Here is a 20009-nt window from a genome sequence, read left to right as displayed (position 1 = left end):
TCCATCTGTCAGAGAGTTGTCCACTCATTTGGTTTGGCTTTGCCTCTTCATAGCTTCATCCATTCATCTACACAACCTGCCTTGCAACTCTTGTCTTACAAATACATAACTTGTGCAGAAAATGGTTTAGTTGCTGGAAATGTTAAATCATTGAATCCAATACATGTTTGGATTCACCAAAACTATATTTAGGTTAGCCAGAGTGTCCCTGGATTCTTTACTGTCACTTGACAGTTAGTTCATAATAATTTTGAGAGTTGCATTTATTGATTGTTAGCCAAATTTCACAGGATTGGAATCTAAGATGACAGTCATTACATAGATTTTGAGAGTTCTGTAAGCAGCACAAGGATGGTTTGAATCAAAGACTATTGCATCTTTCAGGGTAAAGTAGGTGAATTTCTGAAACTGTGGAGGATCCAGAACTATGAGAAGAGAAGAGCAATGGGAATAGTTTTGGACTGACTAAGGAGCAATTGCCAGGAAACTGGGATCTGCCTTTGCTATAAAAATCAATGCATCTGAACCAATCCCAGAAATACACTGCCACAATATCTGAAGAAAAAGATATTTTATATTTTTCTTTATCTAAAATGATCACAAAAGGACAATGGAATATTCAGAGTTTCACATCAAGATTCTGTGCTTTTTATTGCAGGTGATGCACACTATTGCACCCCTGAACAATACAAGGAATGTGCAGAGCCAACATTAGGTGAGTTGGTTTCCCCTCAGCTTGTTGGACTGGGCCCAATACGAGGCAAGAACAGCAATAATATGCATTTTCATGGTGTTGACAACATATTTAAATTCACAAGGCACTTCCAATTTGACACAGAATTGCATGAAAAGATATTAAGACAGCTGTTCAAAGGTTTGGCCAAAGAGTCACTTTTGAAGACTATCTGAAAGGAAGAAAGAGTGGAAGAGAAACAGAGGGATTTAAGGAAGGAACACCAAAGATAGGAACTTTGGTAACTGGAAATACACCCCAACAATGGAGCGATTCAATTCAGGGATGTTCCTGAACTCGGAGTTGGAGGAACACAAATAACTTGACTGTGTGCGGTTGGTGGAGATTACAGAAATAAGGAAGGACAAGCCCATAAGATATTTTAAAACAACTCAGGGAATTTTAAAATGAAGATGTTGCCTAACCAGAAACCAATGTAGAACAGTGAGCATAGAGCTATGGGCAAGTAGTCAGACCCCTTCGGACAGGCCCCGCAGCCTATCAATGCAAGTGACAAAAATTAATCAATCTCAGAATTAAAATTTACAGTTGCCCTATCATTAACTGTTGCTCGAGAAAGTTAGTCTAGAACTCCTCACCCTTTAATGGTGAGAATGTTTTCTCATTTCACTTGTGAAAATTCTGTTTTTAGTTTTTAAGAGTATGCCTCCTTGTCCAGACTCTGACCAGAAAAAATAGTTCCTGTTGTCAACTTTTTCAACTTGATGCCTTGAAAGCTTTGAATAGTGCTCAGCTCTGACAATAAAGAAAGAATTACATTTGTATATTGCCTTTGACAACTGCTGAATGTGCTTTACAGCTAGTTAAGCACTTTTGAAGTATAATCATTCTTGTAACACAGGACTCTTGGCAATACGTTTACACTCAGCAACCTTCCATAAACAACAATGTCCTAATGACCAGGTTTTTGTGAAATTGGAAACTTGCGCCCACACCTCCCCCTTTACCTCCCTCCCAAGGCCCCAAGGGATACTTCCATATCCGCCACAAATTCACCTGCACCTCCATACACATCATCTATTGCATCCGCTGCACCCGATGTGGCCTCCTCTATATTGGGGAGACAGGCCGCCTACTTGCGGAACGTTTCAGAGAACACCTCTCGGACACCCGGACCAACCAACCCAACCACACCGTAGCCCAACACTTCAACTCCCCCTCCCACTCCACCAAGGACATGCAGGTCCTTGGACTCCTCCATCGCCAGACCATGGCAACATGACGGTTGGAGGAAGAGCGCCTCATCTTCCGCCTGGGAACTCTCCAACCACAAGGGATGAACTCAGATTTCTCCAGTTTCCTCATTTCCCCTCCCCCCACCTTGTCTCAGTCAAATCCCTCGAACTCAGCACCACCTTCCTAACCTGCAATCTTCTTCCTGACCTCTCCGCCTCCACCCCACTCCGGCTATCACTCTCACCTTGACCTCCCTCCACCTATCGCATTCCCAACACCCCTCCCCCAAGTCCCTCCTCCCTACCTTTTATCTTAGCCTGCTGGACACACTTTCCTCATTCCTGAAGAAGGGCTGATGCCCGAAACATCGATTCTCCTGTTCCTTGGATGCTGCCTGACCTGCTGCGCTTTTCCAGCAACACATTTTCAGCTCTGATCTCCAGCATCTGCAGTTCTCACTTTCTCCTCCTAAGGGATAAATATTACCAAGAAGACTATGGACAATGCTCCTGGACTTCTGCAAGATAGTATCCTGGGATATTTCATGTCTAACTGAAAAGGCAGACTGAATTTTGGTTTAATATCAAATCTGAAATTCAGCACCTCTCTCACCCAAGTATTAGTACCAATGTTTGGACTCAAGCCTTGAAATGGGTCTTGAACCCGGAACTTTCCTGACTCAATTTAGAATGCTTCAAAGTGAGCCACTACTGACACAAATGCAAGGTGCAGACAAAGGTGCTTTATATAATTCTAAACAACCAGCAACAGTGTGGTACAAAAGCAGAAATTGCTGGAGAAACACAGATGTTCTAGCACCAGCTGTGAAGGGAAAATAGTAACTGGGACAAGGTGGGATTTATGCTGAGACACAGGAAATTTGATAATGCCTCTAGGATAATGGTTAAATCCAACTATACTAGTGAAATTGATGTCATTGGTGGCTGCTGGCTGGGGGAAATGGAATAACTACACATGGAACTGTGACCCAGCCTACACAGCTATAGGAATGCTCTTTCCTACCCAGTTATGTACAGAGTTAGTAAAGTTTGTTGTTCATTGGCATGAGGAGAAATTTAACTCTGTCTGCAACTCAGTACGATCCTACTACAATGACCAGATGATCTGTCTAGTGATATTGATTGAGGGATGAATATCGACCAGAACCCAAAGGATAATTCACTTGTGAGCTTGCGTTCAGGACTAAACAACACAATGTATATCTATGTAGTGCCTTCAGTGTTTTGTAGAAGCATTATAAAATGAAAGTATGACATTCAAATATGAAAGATATGTTAGGCAACTAAAAGCTTAGGTTTACTTTAAGATGTGTGTTAAAGCAGGAAAATAAGATAGAGAGGTGAAGATATTCAGGGAGAGGTTTTGCAAGTTTGAGGCCTAGCCAGCTAAAGACAAAGCCATCAGTATTAATACATGGAAATGTAGTAGAGACCTGATTTAGAGGAGCACAGATATCTCCACGGGTAATAGGATTGGAGGAGATGACAGATAGGAAAGGGCTAGACCTTTATAAGAAAAACAAGGATGAGAATTTTTAAATTGAGATATTGCTTGACTAAGGTCAGCAAGAACAAGAGACAATTTGATTTGGATTGGGTTTTGATTTATTCTAGTCACATGTACCCAAGTACAGTGAAAAGTTTTGTGAGCAGTACAGGATGATCATAGCAAACAAGGACATACAGACCATAGGGTGCTTAGACCAAGCGAGGTTTACAGGTTAGAGCTGCACAGGACGTGCACAAAGGCAAGTTCAACACTATTTGAAATTAGAGAGGTCCATTTAGCAGCCTAAAAACAGTAGAGAAGAAGTTGTTCTTAAACCTCTTGGTGCATGTGTTCAAGCTTCTGTATCTTCTGCCTGATGGAAGAGGTTGGAATAAGGAAATTGATGGGAGTTAACATGCAGGCAACAGACTTTCAGAAGGAGGAACTTGGAGAAATTTGGTCTGATGAAACAAGGGGCAATAATGCAGATGTTAGGGGCCGCTGATGTATACTCTCAATTGGGATTCTGAAAGTGCGGTTGTTAATAAATTGGACGAAAGCGATCTCTGGTAACACACACAAGCATATGCAGTTTGGAATAGAAGAGATAGATGAATTGAGAGCAATACAAAGAAACAATCAAAGATGGTCTTACATTTATTTGGTTTGATTTATTTATTGTCATGTGTTGTTTGTTACAAAATGCAGTAAAAAATGTTGTATGGTGTCATCAATTTCTAGCACCATCTTAAAACAGAGCAAGGTAACCAAAACATAGAATATAAAGGCAGAAAAATAAAGAAATAAAGTTCAACTTTACAGTCCTTCTTGTCAAGTGCCCAGCCTGGAGCACGGTGGCACAGTGGTTAGCACTGCTGCCTCATAACGCCAGGGAACCGGGTTCAATTCCCGCCTCAAGGCAACTGTCTGTGTGGAGTTTACACATTCTCCCCGTGTCTGCGTGGGTATCCTCTGGGTGCTCCAGTTTCCTCCCACAGTCCAAAAATGTGCAGGTTAGGTGAATTGGCCATGCTAAATTGCCCGTAGTGTTAGGTGTAGGGGAATGGGTCTGAGTGGGTTACTCTTCGGAGGGTCGGTGTGGACTTGTTGGGCCAAAGGGCCTGTTTCCATACTGTAAGTAATCTAATACCTGAGATTGAAGTAGTGAAAGGAGTAGAAAACTGACATAGAATTGTGAAGCTAAAGGGGTGATGGTAAACATGGTGTTGGGAGTTTTTGTGAAGAGAGAAATTAAGGAAGGAGAGTGAATGCAGAAATAACTTCATTAATTGACATGAAGGTTGAAAGCAGCAAGAATGAGAAGTGACTTAAAGCAGAGATGGAGGAATACCAGTGTTTGTTATCCATCCTTTATTGGCCTGTATCCAAGTGGCTTCCTATGCTTTTTCAAAGGGCAGTTAAGAGGAATCAAATTGTTGTGAGTGTGGAGATACCTGTAGATGGGACCAGGTGTGAGTGACAGGATTCCCTCTCTAAAAGACATTACCAAACAAAAATTAGTGATAATTTGATGGTTACTATCACTGGGAATCAGTTTTAATTCCAGATCAATTAAATGAATTCAAATTTCACGAGCTGCTATAGTGGGATTTGAACCCATGTCCCCAAGGCATTAGCTTAGACCTTTGGCATACCCATGCAGTGATATTACCAATATATTACCATCTCTTGCTGATAATATTTCCAAAGTACCTGGATCAACAAAAGTGAGATGCTTGAAGGATGACTGAGGGAAATAGATCAAGATTTCATTTAAGACTGAGATGAGGACAGTCCTTTTCTTCAGAGGGTGATAAATCTTTGGAATTCCCTACCCTAGAGAACTACAGAAACTTTGCTTTTGAGTATATATAAAGTAGTGGTCGATAATATTTTGATTATCAGTAATGTCATGGACTACAGGGACACTGTGTATAAAATGTTGTGAATTTTTGATCAGTCTTGATCTTATTCAATGTTGGAGTAGGTTAGATGGGCTGAATGGCCTATTCCTGCTCCAATATTCCAATTTGGTGGTCAGAGCCACACTGCCACAGCGATCATGTGGACAAGCAGTGAAAGGTCTAACCAACTGGGATGGTTCCATTTACTGGTCAAGTGTCATCAACTCTCAACCAGATTTCCATCATAATGTCGATGCAATCCATCCATGGATAATGATGGTCTTGTTCTCAGATGAAGGGACATCCTGGAAGAGGTGCCAGGAGATTTGATGTACTGGCAGTGCCAAACCTGGGGAGGGGTGAAGTGGATGGGAAGGAGATTGACAGGATTAGCCATGGCTTTTATTGGGGGCAGGGGGAGGGGGGGTTGTGGGGAATTGGTGGGAAGGGGTGCGAAAATAGCAGGGAGTAAATGGTGTTACTGCTCATTAAGAGGCAGTAACAGGGACTCGATAAGCTCTTTGGAGGGTGCCAATAGACACACAGAGGAACAGGGCAGATTTATTTAAAATGTGATTCTGGCAGGACTGTTGGAATGCATTTGAGAGGGGAGAATATCTAACTTCCTTACCAATGAAACAAGGTATGATGACAAGATAAGAGGAGTCATAAAGATGGAAGTAGGAGAAATGGGTTCAGATCTGTGCATGTGACTCGATGCAGAGAAAATTTCAGTTACACACACCCAATTAAAAATATTAGGATACATGAAGGCCCAGATCATCCAGTCTAGATCAGAAACCTTATTTCCGAACCTAATCCAACAAAAAGAAGTACACACTTAACTTCTGCCAATCTTCCTGAGCAAACGTCTGATAGAGGATCCTTCAGAACCAATACACTGCAGTAAATCTCGGAAGGAGTAATACAGAAAATCTGTGCACCCTCTTTTACTGGTATTCTGGTAAATACAGAATTTCAATCTCTAAAAGCTTCTTTGAAAAGTCACGGAATAAAGATAAGTATATAAGGATGGGATGGATAGGGGTTGATAATTTAAGTGGGTAAGGAGCTGGGTAAGTTAAGTAAAGGGAGAGGATACCTAAGGGAATAAGGTGGGTATGGTAATTGGCAGGGATTTAGAATAGCAGGAAAATAGGATGGTGGAGGAGTAGGTGTCCACATGTAGGTGAGTGAGAGGTGAATGGAGTGACCATTGGGTGGAGGTGGCCAGTGCGTACGGTGACTGGAGGATGGGATGGTAGGTAGGGGTGTTAGGGAGCTGGGTGAGATGTATACTGTGGTTGCTGGGCCAGGATATTGCGTCAGGAGAAGTTGTCAGGTCAGGGGTGAGTCACATTGGACAGAGTATCAGATGGGATCAGGGAAGTCAAATTGTAGTGTTGTGTTGGGACAGGAGATAGTGCAAGGGTAGCCAGGGTGTGAGGGGGGGTAGTGTGGAATCCAGGGTTAATCACAGGGTTGAGGTGAACATCAGGAGTTAAACTAGGTTTCTCTGTGCAACAGTTGCTGGGTAACAATCCAGATAAGCACCTCGAAACACAAATCTCAATTTGAGACATTATTATGGGATAGACCTAGAGAGCATTCAGGTTTCTGGAACAATTCCCAAAGATTCCTGATGTTGGAGCTTCCAGCACTGTTAGAAACTTCCGTCTACCCAGAAACTGGGCTAGGGTATTGTTGGCAGGAATACAGAGAAAACATTAGGAGCAAATTCAGAGATGATGTCAAAAATCCCATGGTGAGATAAAGTCAAATTAAATGAGGCAAAGGTGCCATTGGGCATCCAATGAATTGCTGTCCAAGTTCAGAAGTGAGTGAAGACTGAAAATTGTTTGAATGGCAGGATCGAAGAGAATGCATTGATGGAAGTACTTCTTAGGAATGAAAATCCAGGAGATGTGTAGAATGTTTACGGGAAGAAGAGAACAGCAGCTGCACCCAGTGTCACCTCAATTCCAAGAAGCATGAATCTGGTTTCAGTTTGTAGCTGAACCTTCAAGCCCAGTCAAGCCAGGGGACGGGTCACAGGCCCAGAAGTGAACTGTGGTGAAGGAGGGGCTGTCAGCTGATCAAAGTTACTTTACAATTTAAGCAACAGAATAGCGGATCAGAGCCATATAAGCTAAGCTTTCTGAAGTACAGTCCAAAAGTATAGTTTTAATATCAAGAGAAGCCCAGAAATTTGGAAGCTAAATTTGAGAAGGACACAGCCCTCATTGAGGAGCGTAAAACGTAGGTATGTTCGGCGAATGGGCACTGGTGTTTTATCAAGCAGTTAGCCTATATATATTACAAGATGAAAGGGCACAGATCCCTGTATTCAGCAGTGTTGTTGCAGGATTGTTGTAAACATGCCAGAGCGTCCCTTCCAGTCACTAGCATTTAATAGCTTCAGATAAAGGTGATTACATCAGTGTAGTACATACAGTTATTATCCTAATTTAATGTACTCACAGTCCACTTCCTGTTTTGAAAATTGAATTTTCAAGTGTTTACACACAGCTCCCTAATTTGTGAAGATGTTCTACATTAGTATTGCATGTTACTAGCAACAGAATTTAAATGGATAGAGTAGATGTTATTTAGACACTCATGCATGCACCAGAGCATGCTTGAGGGCTGAGATGATGGCTTCTGTTCGCCGAGTTCAGAGTTCTCTAAAAATAGCAAGCGGTGCCAAGATTCTGGGCCCCAAGTTTTCAATTTCACCTGAGCCTTCGAAAAGGTGTGGACTGGTTCAGATCATCAGCCCACAGTCACCATACTGATCAGTCTGTCACCACTGGAGGGTTTGGCATAACCAACTCCTCTGGAATGTTCACGAGTAAAGCCAGTTTTTGAAAGGCTCATGGTTCAATACATATCAGAGATGTCATGAACCATAATCTGGTTGAGGGAATCTTTCAAAAGGTAAGTATAAAATGCCAGCATGCCTCCTACTCCAGGCTGTGTCCTCCAACCACTCCCCATGCCTCTCCTGCAAACCATGGCTCCTCCATATCCCTTAACCACTGTATACTTTACAGAACTAATGAACCCTAAAATGACAGTAGAATGTGTTGAAATGCGTTAAAGATTAACTACTTCCACTATGCGAGAAAAGATTATTTTATACAGAGTAATAAAAAATTCAGTCATTCAGATCCTTTAATGTTGCAACAGCACAAACTGACAACACTTGAAACCTCTTAATCTCGTGTAATTACCCATATTACAATTGACTAGATAGCTAAGAGTGGAGCTATCAATTAAACAATGTTTATGCTGAGGCTTGGGTGTTTCAGCATTATAATGGAAGTCTGGGCTATGAACCAAAAATGTCTTATGACTCTTGACGTTACAATAGAATCCCGACTTTGTGGAGACAGGCCCTTCAGCCCAACAAATCCACACTGACACTCTGAAGGCTATCCCAACCAAACCCATTCCCCCACCCTATTATTCTGCATTTTCCCCTCACTAACACCTACCTAAACACTATGGGCAATTTGGCATGGCCAATTAACCAAACCTGCACATCTTTGGATTGTGGGAGGAAACCCACACAGATATGGGGAGAATGTGCAAAGTCCACACAAATGGTCGCTCAAGGCCGGAATCAAACCCGGGTCCCGAGCAATGTGAGACAGCAGTGCTAACCACTGAGCAACTGTGCCGTGACATGGCAACCTTTTTGAGCCGCCTCTGTACTTTCCGCATAATCATTTGGACCTTCTTTCAGAGTTGAATGTTTCCAGATTTTCCAACAATTTCGAGCTTTGATGTTGGGCTTCATTCTTCTTTGGCACCAGCCTTCACTGATTTTGTAGTGACCCAAATTAGATATGTTGTACCATGGGCAGAGCAAAAGGCAGCACCATGCCTGCATCATGGAGTAAAATCATTTTCTAATAATGTACCTGAAGGTATCGATTGAAAAGAAATTTTGCAGACTGTTGGTGCATTAAATGTAGATTGTTTGAGGCAAAAAATGTAATTTTATGGAAACATGGATACGTAGAATGATTACAGCACAACAAGAAGGCCCTTTAACCCATTGTGCCTGTGTTTGTTTTCTGCCATGATGATTCGCCTAATATAATGCCCCCACCCATAGCCCTAAAACATTTTCTCTTCAGATAATGATGCAGTTCTCCTTTGACAGCCAGAGGTAAATCTGCCTCCGCTACACTCTAAGCATTGCATTCCTGATCATAACCATTCACTGTGTAAAAAGGATTTTTCTTACAGTCATTGCTTCTTCTGCCAGTCCTCTTGTAGGATCCTTACTGTGCAGAAGCATTCAGCTTATTGAATCTGCACTGAACCTCTGAAGAGCATCCCACCCCGCTACCCTATTCCCATAACCCTGCGTTTCCCGCAGCTAACCTATACATCCCTGGACAATATGGCATGGCCAATCTATCTAACCTGCACATTTTGGACTGTGAGAGGAAACCAGAGCAAATCCATGCAAACACAAGGAGAACATGCAAACTCCATATAGACAGTTGGCCAAGGGTGGAATCAAACCCGGGTCCCTGGTGCTGTGAGGCAGCAGTGATAACCACTGCATCAGCGTGCTCTCTTTTAAATGGGTATTCTGTAGTTCTTCATGTTTGCTTCAATGGGAACACTTTATCCTTAGTTACTGTGTCCCTTATGATTTTACATGCCTTTATCAAATCTGTTTTTAAATATTTTGATTTCTTTTGTGAAAACAAGCTAGTGCAATGCCATTTTGTATCACTAGCTATCAACAGACTACTCCATCAAATCTGTACTCTGCTGGAAACAACTCCTGAGTAATCATGCTGGGTCTTGTGCTCTGCGTGTCTGTCTTAATAGTCTTAGTTCACTGTGAGCTACAGCCATGTCACTATTTTTTAGACATTCCTGAACAGGTGAATTAACTAAGTGTAATAAACTAACAAGACAGTGTGTCCTTGTAGAATCATAGAATCCCTAACGTGTGGAAGCAGGCTGTTCGACCCTTCAAGTACACTCTGACCCCCAGCACCGAAACCCACCCCCAGCCCTATCGTTGTAACCCTTCATTCCCCAAGGCTAATCCACCTAGCCTGCACATCTTGTGTGATGGCCCTACAGGCCTGACCATTATTCACTCCCCAGACTGTACTTGGACATATCTCTGGCCGTGCCCGGCCTGAGCAGATGACTAACCGTAGACAAGGCTCTGGACTGTGCCCAGGTTACGGCCATGATCAATGGTACCAGAACCCCCTGACTGACCTTGACTGGGCTGACAAGCCCCACGCAGTTCTGTTATGTTCATTTGATGAATAAACAACTTTGCTGCACAGTCAGCTGGCACCTGCTGTCGGTGTTAGTTTGCCATCTTGATGTGCCATACAGCAAGCTGTCATCAGCCTCCTGAGCAGATCCCAACTGACCAGCACCCTGTCAATGCATCTGCACATTTGAGCCTATAAATATGGCTGTACTGATAGTGTTGGGCTCTGGCTAAATGCTTCATGGCAAGGCAAGGCATGAACATTGCAAGCATGCAGGCAGTTGATAAGTGAATGAGCATTAAGGGATCAAGCAAGCAGACCTGATCTGGTGTAATTTATGAACTGGGAGCTTGATGCTGTGTGCAAAGTGTCCTTACAGCGGCCTTTCAATGCTGGGGTCCCCTGTAATGCAGCTCTCTGCTTCCCAAGTGATGATCATTAGGGGTTGGCAAATATTGGATGCCAATGTCTACATGACATGAGGGGTGCATGTGACTGGTGACCACAGAGCATGTCCTGAGATGTTGTTTCACCCTGAGCAAGATGGAAGCTGTTCCCATCCAGAGATGAGCTAAATTTGCCAAGTGCCCACTCTGACTTTCCTGTTGACAACTCCTGATGTCTAGCAAAACATTTGGTATGATAGGCAGCTGAATATTAGTGAGGTAAGGTGTGGCATTAATAAGGTGTTTATCAAGCTGTAATAACCTTTAATTGGTAATTTGCTGCTGCCTCGCGAGAAAATCACCTTGACACTTGGTAGATGCATAAAAGGTGTGAGTTGCTCCCTTCATTGAGATAGTCTGTGTAATTTTGCTACAAGTCTCACTGCAGTCCACATCTTTCAGATCCTTTTAAGACTCTGCCTATTGATTTTTAAAAAAATAGAATCCATACAGTGTGGAAACAGGCCATTTGGCCCAAGAAGTCCACACCGAACCTCTGAAGAGTAACCCACCCCCTCTCCTATTACTCTACATTTACCCCTGACTAATGCACCTGACATACACATCCCTGAAACATTATGGGCAATTTAGCATGGCCAATTCACCTAACCTGCACATCTTTGGATTGTGGGAGGAAACCAGAGCATCGGGAAGGAAACACACAGGGAGAATGTGCAAACTCCACACAGACAGTCACCCGAGTCTGGAATTGAACCCACATCCCTGGCACTGTGAGGCAGCAGTGCTAACCACGAAGCCACTGTGTCACCTATCCACTCATTAATTAGCTATAAGCCGATGTTGAGGTTGAAAGTTGTCCTTTTAGATTAAATTGAGACCCTTGGATGGAAGGGATTTGTTTTTGAAGTCCTCTACAAATGCATGATTATTCATGCTCTATACAATTTTTATTCTTACTTCCTGTGATCGAGACATTGTCTTTTCTCTGTGAAGGAATGTACCTAGTATTTAAACTGGCTGCATTTTATTTATGCCACTTCACATCTGGGATTACAAGTTTGTGAATGTTAGTTTGTAGAATACCTTGTGGTTATGTACAGCCATCAATAATGCTTCTTTCAAGCCTCTGTTAGTTTTGTCCACCAGAACAAACCTATGTTATCAGATTGACATTTTGACCTCCTTGCACTTCTTTTCCATATCTGCCGTCCATAAATGTATAGCAATACTCTGAGTCAATATGATATGCTAACACAATAACATAAAGGTGTCATGTTGACACAGATTACTTATAGATCCAATTACAGCGTCCCCTCCTCAAAGGTTAATTTAACCAAGTGCATTACTTAGCTATGAGTGGAAAATCTACAACCACCCCAATCTCAACTCATTATCATGTCTGAATCTGGTGTAAAATTCACACAGAATTGTTTTTTTAACATTTCTTCTTCCATGGAAATTGAGAGCTAAAGGAGAAGTTGAGAGCACCAACATGACACTAACTGCATGCATTTTCTTTTCCCAACAGTTGAAAAAGCTGACAGGGACAAAGTCAGCAAAAGCTTTTTGTTCTGCAACACTGCCCATGAAGGTCACAGTAAATAAAATCATAACTTGCTATGCAGGTCCACACAGCTTACTCACTGAACAGTCTCCTCATCTGTATTGAAGGCAGAGGAAAAAAGTTGCAAATTCTTTCAAGAATGGCATCTTTTTTTAACTTTGTGAAAGTTAGTTTCAGACAGTGTCATCTGTATCGTGCCAAACCTTTCTGTGATGCAGGCAAGTGGACAGTCTATCAGGCTCAACATTGCTTTTCCAGATAGCTTGAAGCTTGGAATAATGAATTAAGAAGTACTTTGAGAATCATGAGCACTTGGGATGAACAGCATTTCAATTTCACTGCTCTGCTTCATTTGCTTTTAATCATTGAGGTCATAGTTTGGATTGAAGTTGGTAGCTTTATAATTCATTGTGATTCAGCATAGTCCGGGGGCCAATTGGGAGAAACTTTATAAATGGTGTGTCAAGATTTATGAATGAATTGATTTTGTTTTTCTATTTAACCATAGACAAAAGGAAAAGAGTGACCTTTTTTAACAGAGCTTAAAATATATTCTGGTGAATGGATGTGTCCTTATGTGCCTTGTGTTCAGTCTTTTTAAAGGAGTGGATATATTCTACATAGCAATAAATTGCAGTAATATAACTATGGATATTTAGTTTGCTGTTGTTTATATTCCCTGTTTGTCATGGGCCATGGAAATATTGTAAAAAGGTAAAGTCATACCTGACCATAGAGCTGCACTCTCATTAGAGAGAGATGACTGGCAGTGGTTTAACCTGAGGGTCAGTTGGGGGGAGAAATTGAGAAGGAGAGTCCTTCATGGTAACCTCAGCTAGTGTAGGACTCAAACTGTTGGCATCACTGCATGGCAAACAAGCTATTCACCCAACTGAGCTAACTGACCCTAAAAATATTGTTTGAATGCATATTAGGAAATTAGAATCAAAAAGTGAATGGAAACAGAACACAAAAAAGTATTTACTTTAAAATAGGGAGAGAGAAAAAAAGATTTGATAATGCCATGATGAATGTTTAGCTAACATTGCAGATAGAAATGTCAGCCCTTCCATGTCCAGCAACGGTGGCGTTGTCTGAACATCAACAATGTAAGCCATTGTGGGCTTCCTCATTCAGTACTTAGTAATGATTCAAAATCACTGCACAGTTTCTTTATTTGGAACCATGCTAAAATAACACACACTTTTCACAGAAGTACTTTAACCAGTACACCAAAAATAGTGCACCCGTCTCGTGTTAATGACTGAGCGTGCCTACTATCTGGCAACAATCTGAAAGTGTCGAGAATGATCAATGGGCAGAGAAAAGGCAGGGTAAAGTAGCTGTCACAGCAGAGGACAAAGATAGTTCCGTTCTTTAAGACTGGCAACATCTTAATTAGCACAAACATCACAATAGGCAGCAAATCTTCCAAAGTGTAAATTTGCGTATGAATAAGAACTGAGAAAGCAGCTGCCATGACGACAGCTAACTTTTCTTGTTCACTTTACAGCCTTCCTGGCAAAGATGAATAATAATTGTCTCTGCAAGACGCCGTGTTATCTAACGCGATACAACAAGGAGCTGTCCATGGTAAAGATTCCAAGCAGGACTTCGGCAAAGTATCTTGAAAAGAAATTTAACAAAACTGAAAAATACATTTCGTAAGTTACATGCTGATAATATGAACATCTTTGTTGTTTTCAGAAAATAAGCCAGTAGTTTCAGATTTCTTCCATATCCTGAGCATGTGACCATGTTCTAACTTATAATCAGGGTCTTTTCTTAGTAGTATTAATTTACTCCAGCATTTCAAGTAGTCTGTGCAATTTATATTATTTACCGTGGGTAATACCCTTTTTTTATCTTGCATCAGTAAGAGTGATAACACATTAAAGTAAGCACGGAAACAATAATTTTCCTAACTTAGACAAAAATATATTAACACCATCTGGATAGACTTGTTCATTCACCCTCAAAAATGTGCACAATAGAATGCCACAACCCACTGGACAAAGTGCATCTCCATCAAATTTCTCTGTTTCATACAAATACCACTTTTAATACATTTGCAACTAGTTAACATTCACCAGTCATTCCACTCTCTTTATTTCCCAGTGTCATCCTGCTGTATCTACTGTGCCAGTTGACAACTTTCCTATTTTATCAGTTGGATAATTAGACAATTGTTAGCTCAGTTGGCTGGACATCTGGTTTGTGATACAAAGTGGATGATAACAGTGTGGGTTCAATTCCTGAATTAGTTAGGGTAGCCATGAAGGGCTTTCCTTTCCAACCTCTCCCCTTATCTGAGGCATGGCAATCTTCAGGTTAAGCATCACCAGTCACCTCTCTCTAATGTGAGAGCAGGACTATAATTAGTCAACAAAGTAAATGCAACTGGATGTCCACCCAAATTGTTTTCATATCATTTGACCATCCCACTTTCCCTTCTAACATATTTCGTACCTTCTCTGTTTTTCAATTTTTATCTTGCTGTAGAATGCAGTTAGCCTTCCCCATATTATGAAATAATCGCAAAACAAAGGTTAGGAGATTTTCTTTCTCTCAGACAAGTCATGAGCATCTGGAGTTCTCTTCCTCAAAGTTAGTGAAGGCTGGGTCATCATATTTATTCAAACTGAGTTCGATTTTTGACAGACAAAGCAGTCGTGGGCTTTGGGGTGCAGACAGGAAAGAGGAACTGAGTGCAAAGCCAGATTAGCCACGATCTTACTGAATGGTGGATCAAGTTCAAAGGAAAAAGTGCCCACTCATTCTTCTAAATCCTTTGTTCCTGTGTTTCTATGTTAATGCCCAACAAGGAAATGAGCCAAATTCACTGTGAAGGAAGGCACTGATTTACATTCCTGCTTTTCACCATGCACGTATTTTCCCAACATGTATATACTATTGATCTTCTCCTGTTACCTGCCTTACCACTATTTGAAATAGCATTATTTGGTTTTAAAAAGCATCAAGTCATAGAACTTACAGAACAGAAAACATTCACACAAGCATCACAGAGGAAAGAAATATCCTCTATTCAGATGCATATTTTTATCTGTTCCTGTTTAAACCTTGATGTTTAACTAAATTAAACACCTTTAATTTTTACTTTTTTTTTACTAATAGGTAGTTATTTTGGGTTAACCTCTTGTCCTCTCCTTTGTATATATATATATATATTATTCAACTTTCTTCAATGAGGTCAGATTGTTCTTCAGGTATTCAAATCAACCACTTGCTTTGACAACACTTGTACATTGTAGGTCTTTCACCAATTTACTGTAAATTACTACATTGTACTATCCCACAGAATTCTGTGGATGTTGAAATGAAAATAAAAGAATCAGGGGATAAAGGTACCAGGACTGGAGAGGTTCCTGCAAAGTACAAAATGGTCAATCAAGTCAAGACACTTACTCTGACATATTTTGGAGCAGTATCAACAAAATAGATTGGCACCCCAGTGTTACAAAGTGGTGGAAACACAATAAAATGGATATTAACCTCTTTGTGTTGGTACTTTGTGTTGAAGTTTGGCAGCTCTTTGATTTATGTTTAGTACACAGGCACTTCAGACTCTCCACTTCTCTCCATTACTGTCTGTCACAAGAGGTTCTCTCAGGTTTTGTTAAAGCAATTGCGCTAAGTCAGTCTGCAATTGCTTCTATCAAGGGTCAGGTCAGCAGTGGCACCCAGAATACCAGATGGCCAGCTTTTCATTTACATCAACAGCAGCTGTTTATATTTATGTAACACATTTAATGTAATTGAACATCTAAGGTACCTCACAGGAGCACGATAAAAGAAAATTTGACACCGAACCTCATGAAGGGATATTAGGTCAGATAGCCAAGTCTTTGTCAAAGGTATAAGCTTCAAGGAATGCCTCAACATTGAGATAAAGGTGGGATTTCCCAAGCTTGGGGCCTTGGCTATTGAGGCACTGCTGTCAATGATAACTGGAACTGAACAAGAGGACAGAATTAGTGGAGCTCGGAAGATTACAGAGGCCAGGAGAGGCAAGCAATATAGAGATTTGAAAACAGTGATAAGAATTTTGAGACTTTGCTTGACCAGGAAGGAATATATTCAGCAAACACGGAGGTAATACAGGAACAGGATTTGCTGGGAATTACTATGTGTTCAACTACGTTTTGAATGATATCTATTTTCCAGTTTGAAAGACAAGCCAGGATACTATTGGAATAATCTAAAAGTAACAGTGACATACATAAGGGTTTCAGCAGAAAATAAATTGAGGCAGGGTGAAGTTAAACAATGTTATGGAAGTGGAAATAGGTTTTCTAAGAGGTTACATGAATATGAGGTCAGATATTCATCTGAGGGTCAAATGTAACACTAAGGTTACACTGACTGGCCTAAGCTCACATAGATGCCAGGGAGTGGGATGGTGTCAGTAGCGAGGAAACAATGTTTGGAACAGGCAATGAAAACAATGAATTTGGTTTTAGCAATATTTAATTGAAGGAAATTTCTGTCCGTCCATGATTGCATGTTGTCTACACAGTTTGATAATTTAGAAACAGCAAAGGAGCCAAAAGGGGAGGTGGTAAAATGGAACTGGGTATCATCAGTGTACATATGAACATTAGTGGTATGTCTTCGGAGATATTACCAGCAGGTCAGAAATAGGAAGGCATTAATAGTAGATGCTTCATTCAAAACATAAATCAGCATTTTCTCAAGAAATCAAAAGTTCCACATTATGTTCTGGCTAATTTCTGTTTGTCATGAGGAGCTAGCTTGTTGACCTATGCAGTACTTTAAAGATGGAGATGTGACACAGTCCTAGTTATTGGGCAAAGCTTACAGGAAATAATGGTTACATGTACAAAACAAGGACGGAAATCGATCTGATGTTTAATGCAGAAATGCTAAGGAACACAAGCATATTACAGTTACATGTTTCAGTTTCAAACTCAACTTTAAGCATTTATGTTCTTCATTCTCAGTTCTTGTGTGTATTTTCATGTCAGGATAAGAAATATAGATATATCTCCTCGGATCACTTTTGAGGAATTAATATGGCTCCCAACCCAGAATATTAAGTGGGCAGGCTACTCCATTCATTTAGTGTCTGGTTTTCATGGCTATAATTATAGAAATACTCACAAATGATTACAGTCTCTCTTTTCATTCATGTACTTATGCAGCAACATTTGGTGTACACAAAGAGGTTCTATTTAAGCACATATTTTTTAAGTTTTGACCACAATTCAAATCTTCCCTCCAGATCTCACCAGAGAAAAATTGACCTTTTTCTTCAGCAGTTAATTTTTTTGGGTTCTTACAGAAATATGTTTATAAAATGTATTTTTTCACCACTTTGAATGAGTTGAGATGCTGAAACAACACCAGTATTTCAAAGTGTAGGGTTTAATTTGTTATGACAGCTCCAATGCATTGGTGTGCAACTCCAGTCAGGGCTGCAGACACTATTCAAACAGATTAACCATTGGGAGTTTGCAACAGAAAGCCATCCTGCTCCCAATGTCCTCAGAAACTCTGATGGGAGGTCATAGTGAGCAGCGTTCCAATTTTGAAGTATCATGCTTACTTATGTTGTCAAGTTCTGAAGACTGGAGAAATGACTTTGTCAACTTCTGCTCCCTCTGTGTAAGGGTAAGATCTTATCATACCATAGCGCTGCTCTCTCATTAGAGAGAGAAATGTCTTGGTGGCGAGTCCTTCACGGTAACCTCAGCCAGTGTAAAAATGGAACCCACTCTGCATTACAAACCAGCTGTTCAGCCAACTGAGCTAACTGGCCCCTGAGCATCTGGTGTAATGTGGTTTCTATAATGTAAAATCTAGGTTCATCTTGGGTGACATATTGGCTTTGGGCAGAAGCCACTTTTTCACGTCCATGTGAAATAGGCACCATGTCTATAACTGAATACATTTCATGATGAGGTAACCATTCCCCTAACCTAGCTGTCTTTAAAACCTTTATCAGCTCTTAATTGATTGATTCAAATGAACTGAGGCATTTTAGCTCAGTGAGCCATCCAGTCTGTGGCATGACACGGTCAAGCCTGTCATCCCAAGTCCTGGTTTCGTTGGACCAACATCCCAAATGAAAAAGGAGATCATGTCAACCACTGCAGACTCAATCCTTTCAGAGATAAGAAAAGTGCTATGTGGGAGGCAACAGAATTGAGTGTGAAGGACAAACAAAACTAATAATAATCAAATGACTGGAAGTTGGGATAAATACTAGTTTTGTTCATGTACTAAAATGTAAATATGTGATTTATTGGAGACAAGTTTCAAATGGATTTTGCAGAATGTTTTGATTACTGAGGAATTAAACAAAATAAATGAACTTAATTATTTTAATAAGCACTACTACTCACAAGTAACTTTGAAATGTATACTGGTAAAGTCTGGAATAGTAGAAGGATGGAAATCCCATTCCCAAATTTTATTTAGCTCAATTTATAACTAAAGTCTCAAAAGATCTCAGTTTGACTATTCAATGAACTACTACAGGAGATAGCATGAGTTTAGTGAATAGGAATGTTACAATACTCACTCTGATATTGGTGTTGCAAATTGAGCAACTTACAAAAGAAAATGTATAGAATAGAAATACCCTCACGATACATTTGATTATGGTGGGAAGTTGATTTTGTTTGCTACTTGAGGTTAAATTCTCTTATACTGATACTTATGTTTACATCACAAATAGAAGAGGAGTATGTTTGCACTCATAGTAAATATTGCCAAAATGTTATTTATTTTAGGTGTTAATGAGAATCTGTAATTAACAAATGGAAAACTCATGAATTATACAGTATTCTATTCATAAAATAGATTCCAATTATGATTCTTATATTAGTTTGCTATAATATAAATAAATCTCCCTGATTTGAGTGATGATTTATACGCAACCGATTATTGCAAATTTGCTTCATGATTACCAAAGATAATGTTTATTAAATCAAATTCTGTTTTTATTGTTTGAGATTTCAGAATTTTCCCAGATTTTGGGAGTTGACAATTCATGCAAAAATCTGTGACCTTGATGATGATGATTTGGCAGGACATCATAGACAACAAGATTCAGAATGTCTTGATCATTACAATGCAGCAGATGGATAGTGCCATCCAGAGACAGCTTTGAACCAGTCTTTTCAGTCTGAGTTCCTGATTGTGAGCCATTTTAAATTCTGTTAACTCCCAGAAGCTTGCTATTAAAGTAGTTCCAAGTGAACTGTGACCTTACCTAAAAGTAGTCTCCCAGTTACTTGAGGAAATATTAGTCAGTTGTAATTTCAACTAGAAAACGTCCTTTTTTATTTCAGTGTGTCTGAGAATACATGTATATTTAGTCTGAATGAATGGAATTGAATTACATAGGCATTGACAGAGGATATTTCAGAGTCAGATTCTTTGGACGTG

The 20009-nt window shown here is 40.4% G+C and overlaps 1 protein-coding gene across 5 annotated transcripts in view; it reads left to right on the top strand.

Annotated features, from left to right (window-relative positions):
- Window positions 1-20009, top strand: part of LOC140465848 (acid-sensing ion channel 2-like) — a 1252445-nt gene that overhangs the window by 1162411 nt on the left and 70025 nt on the right. For all 5 annotated transcript variants that reach the window (XR_011955168.1, XR_011955167.1, XM_072561692.1 and 2 more), the window contains exons 5-6: window positions 659-715; window positions 14089-14239. Coding sequence is in view for 3 of the 5 variants with exons in the window: in XM_072561692.1 (XP_072417793.1) it covers window positions 659-715; window positions 14089-14239 (208 nt within the window). In the remaining 2 variants the exon portion in view is untranslated. The remainder of the gene's footprint in view (window positions 1-658; window positions 716-14088; window positions 14240-20009) is intronic.

This window comes from Chiloscyllium punctatum, chromosome 42 (assembly GCF_047496795.1).
Source record: "Chiloscyllium punctatum isolate Juve2018m chromosome 42, sChiPun1.3, whole genome shotgun sequence".
Classification (NCBI taxonomy): Eukaryota; Metazoa; Chordata; class Chondrichthyes; order Orectolobiformes; family Hemiscylliidae; genus Chiloscyllium; species Chiloscyllium punctatum.
The sequence above is the reverse complement of the archived record's forward strand: the minus strand, read 5'-3'. Positions and strand labels throughout refer to the sequence as shown.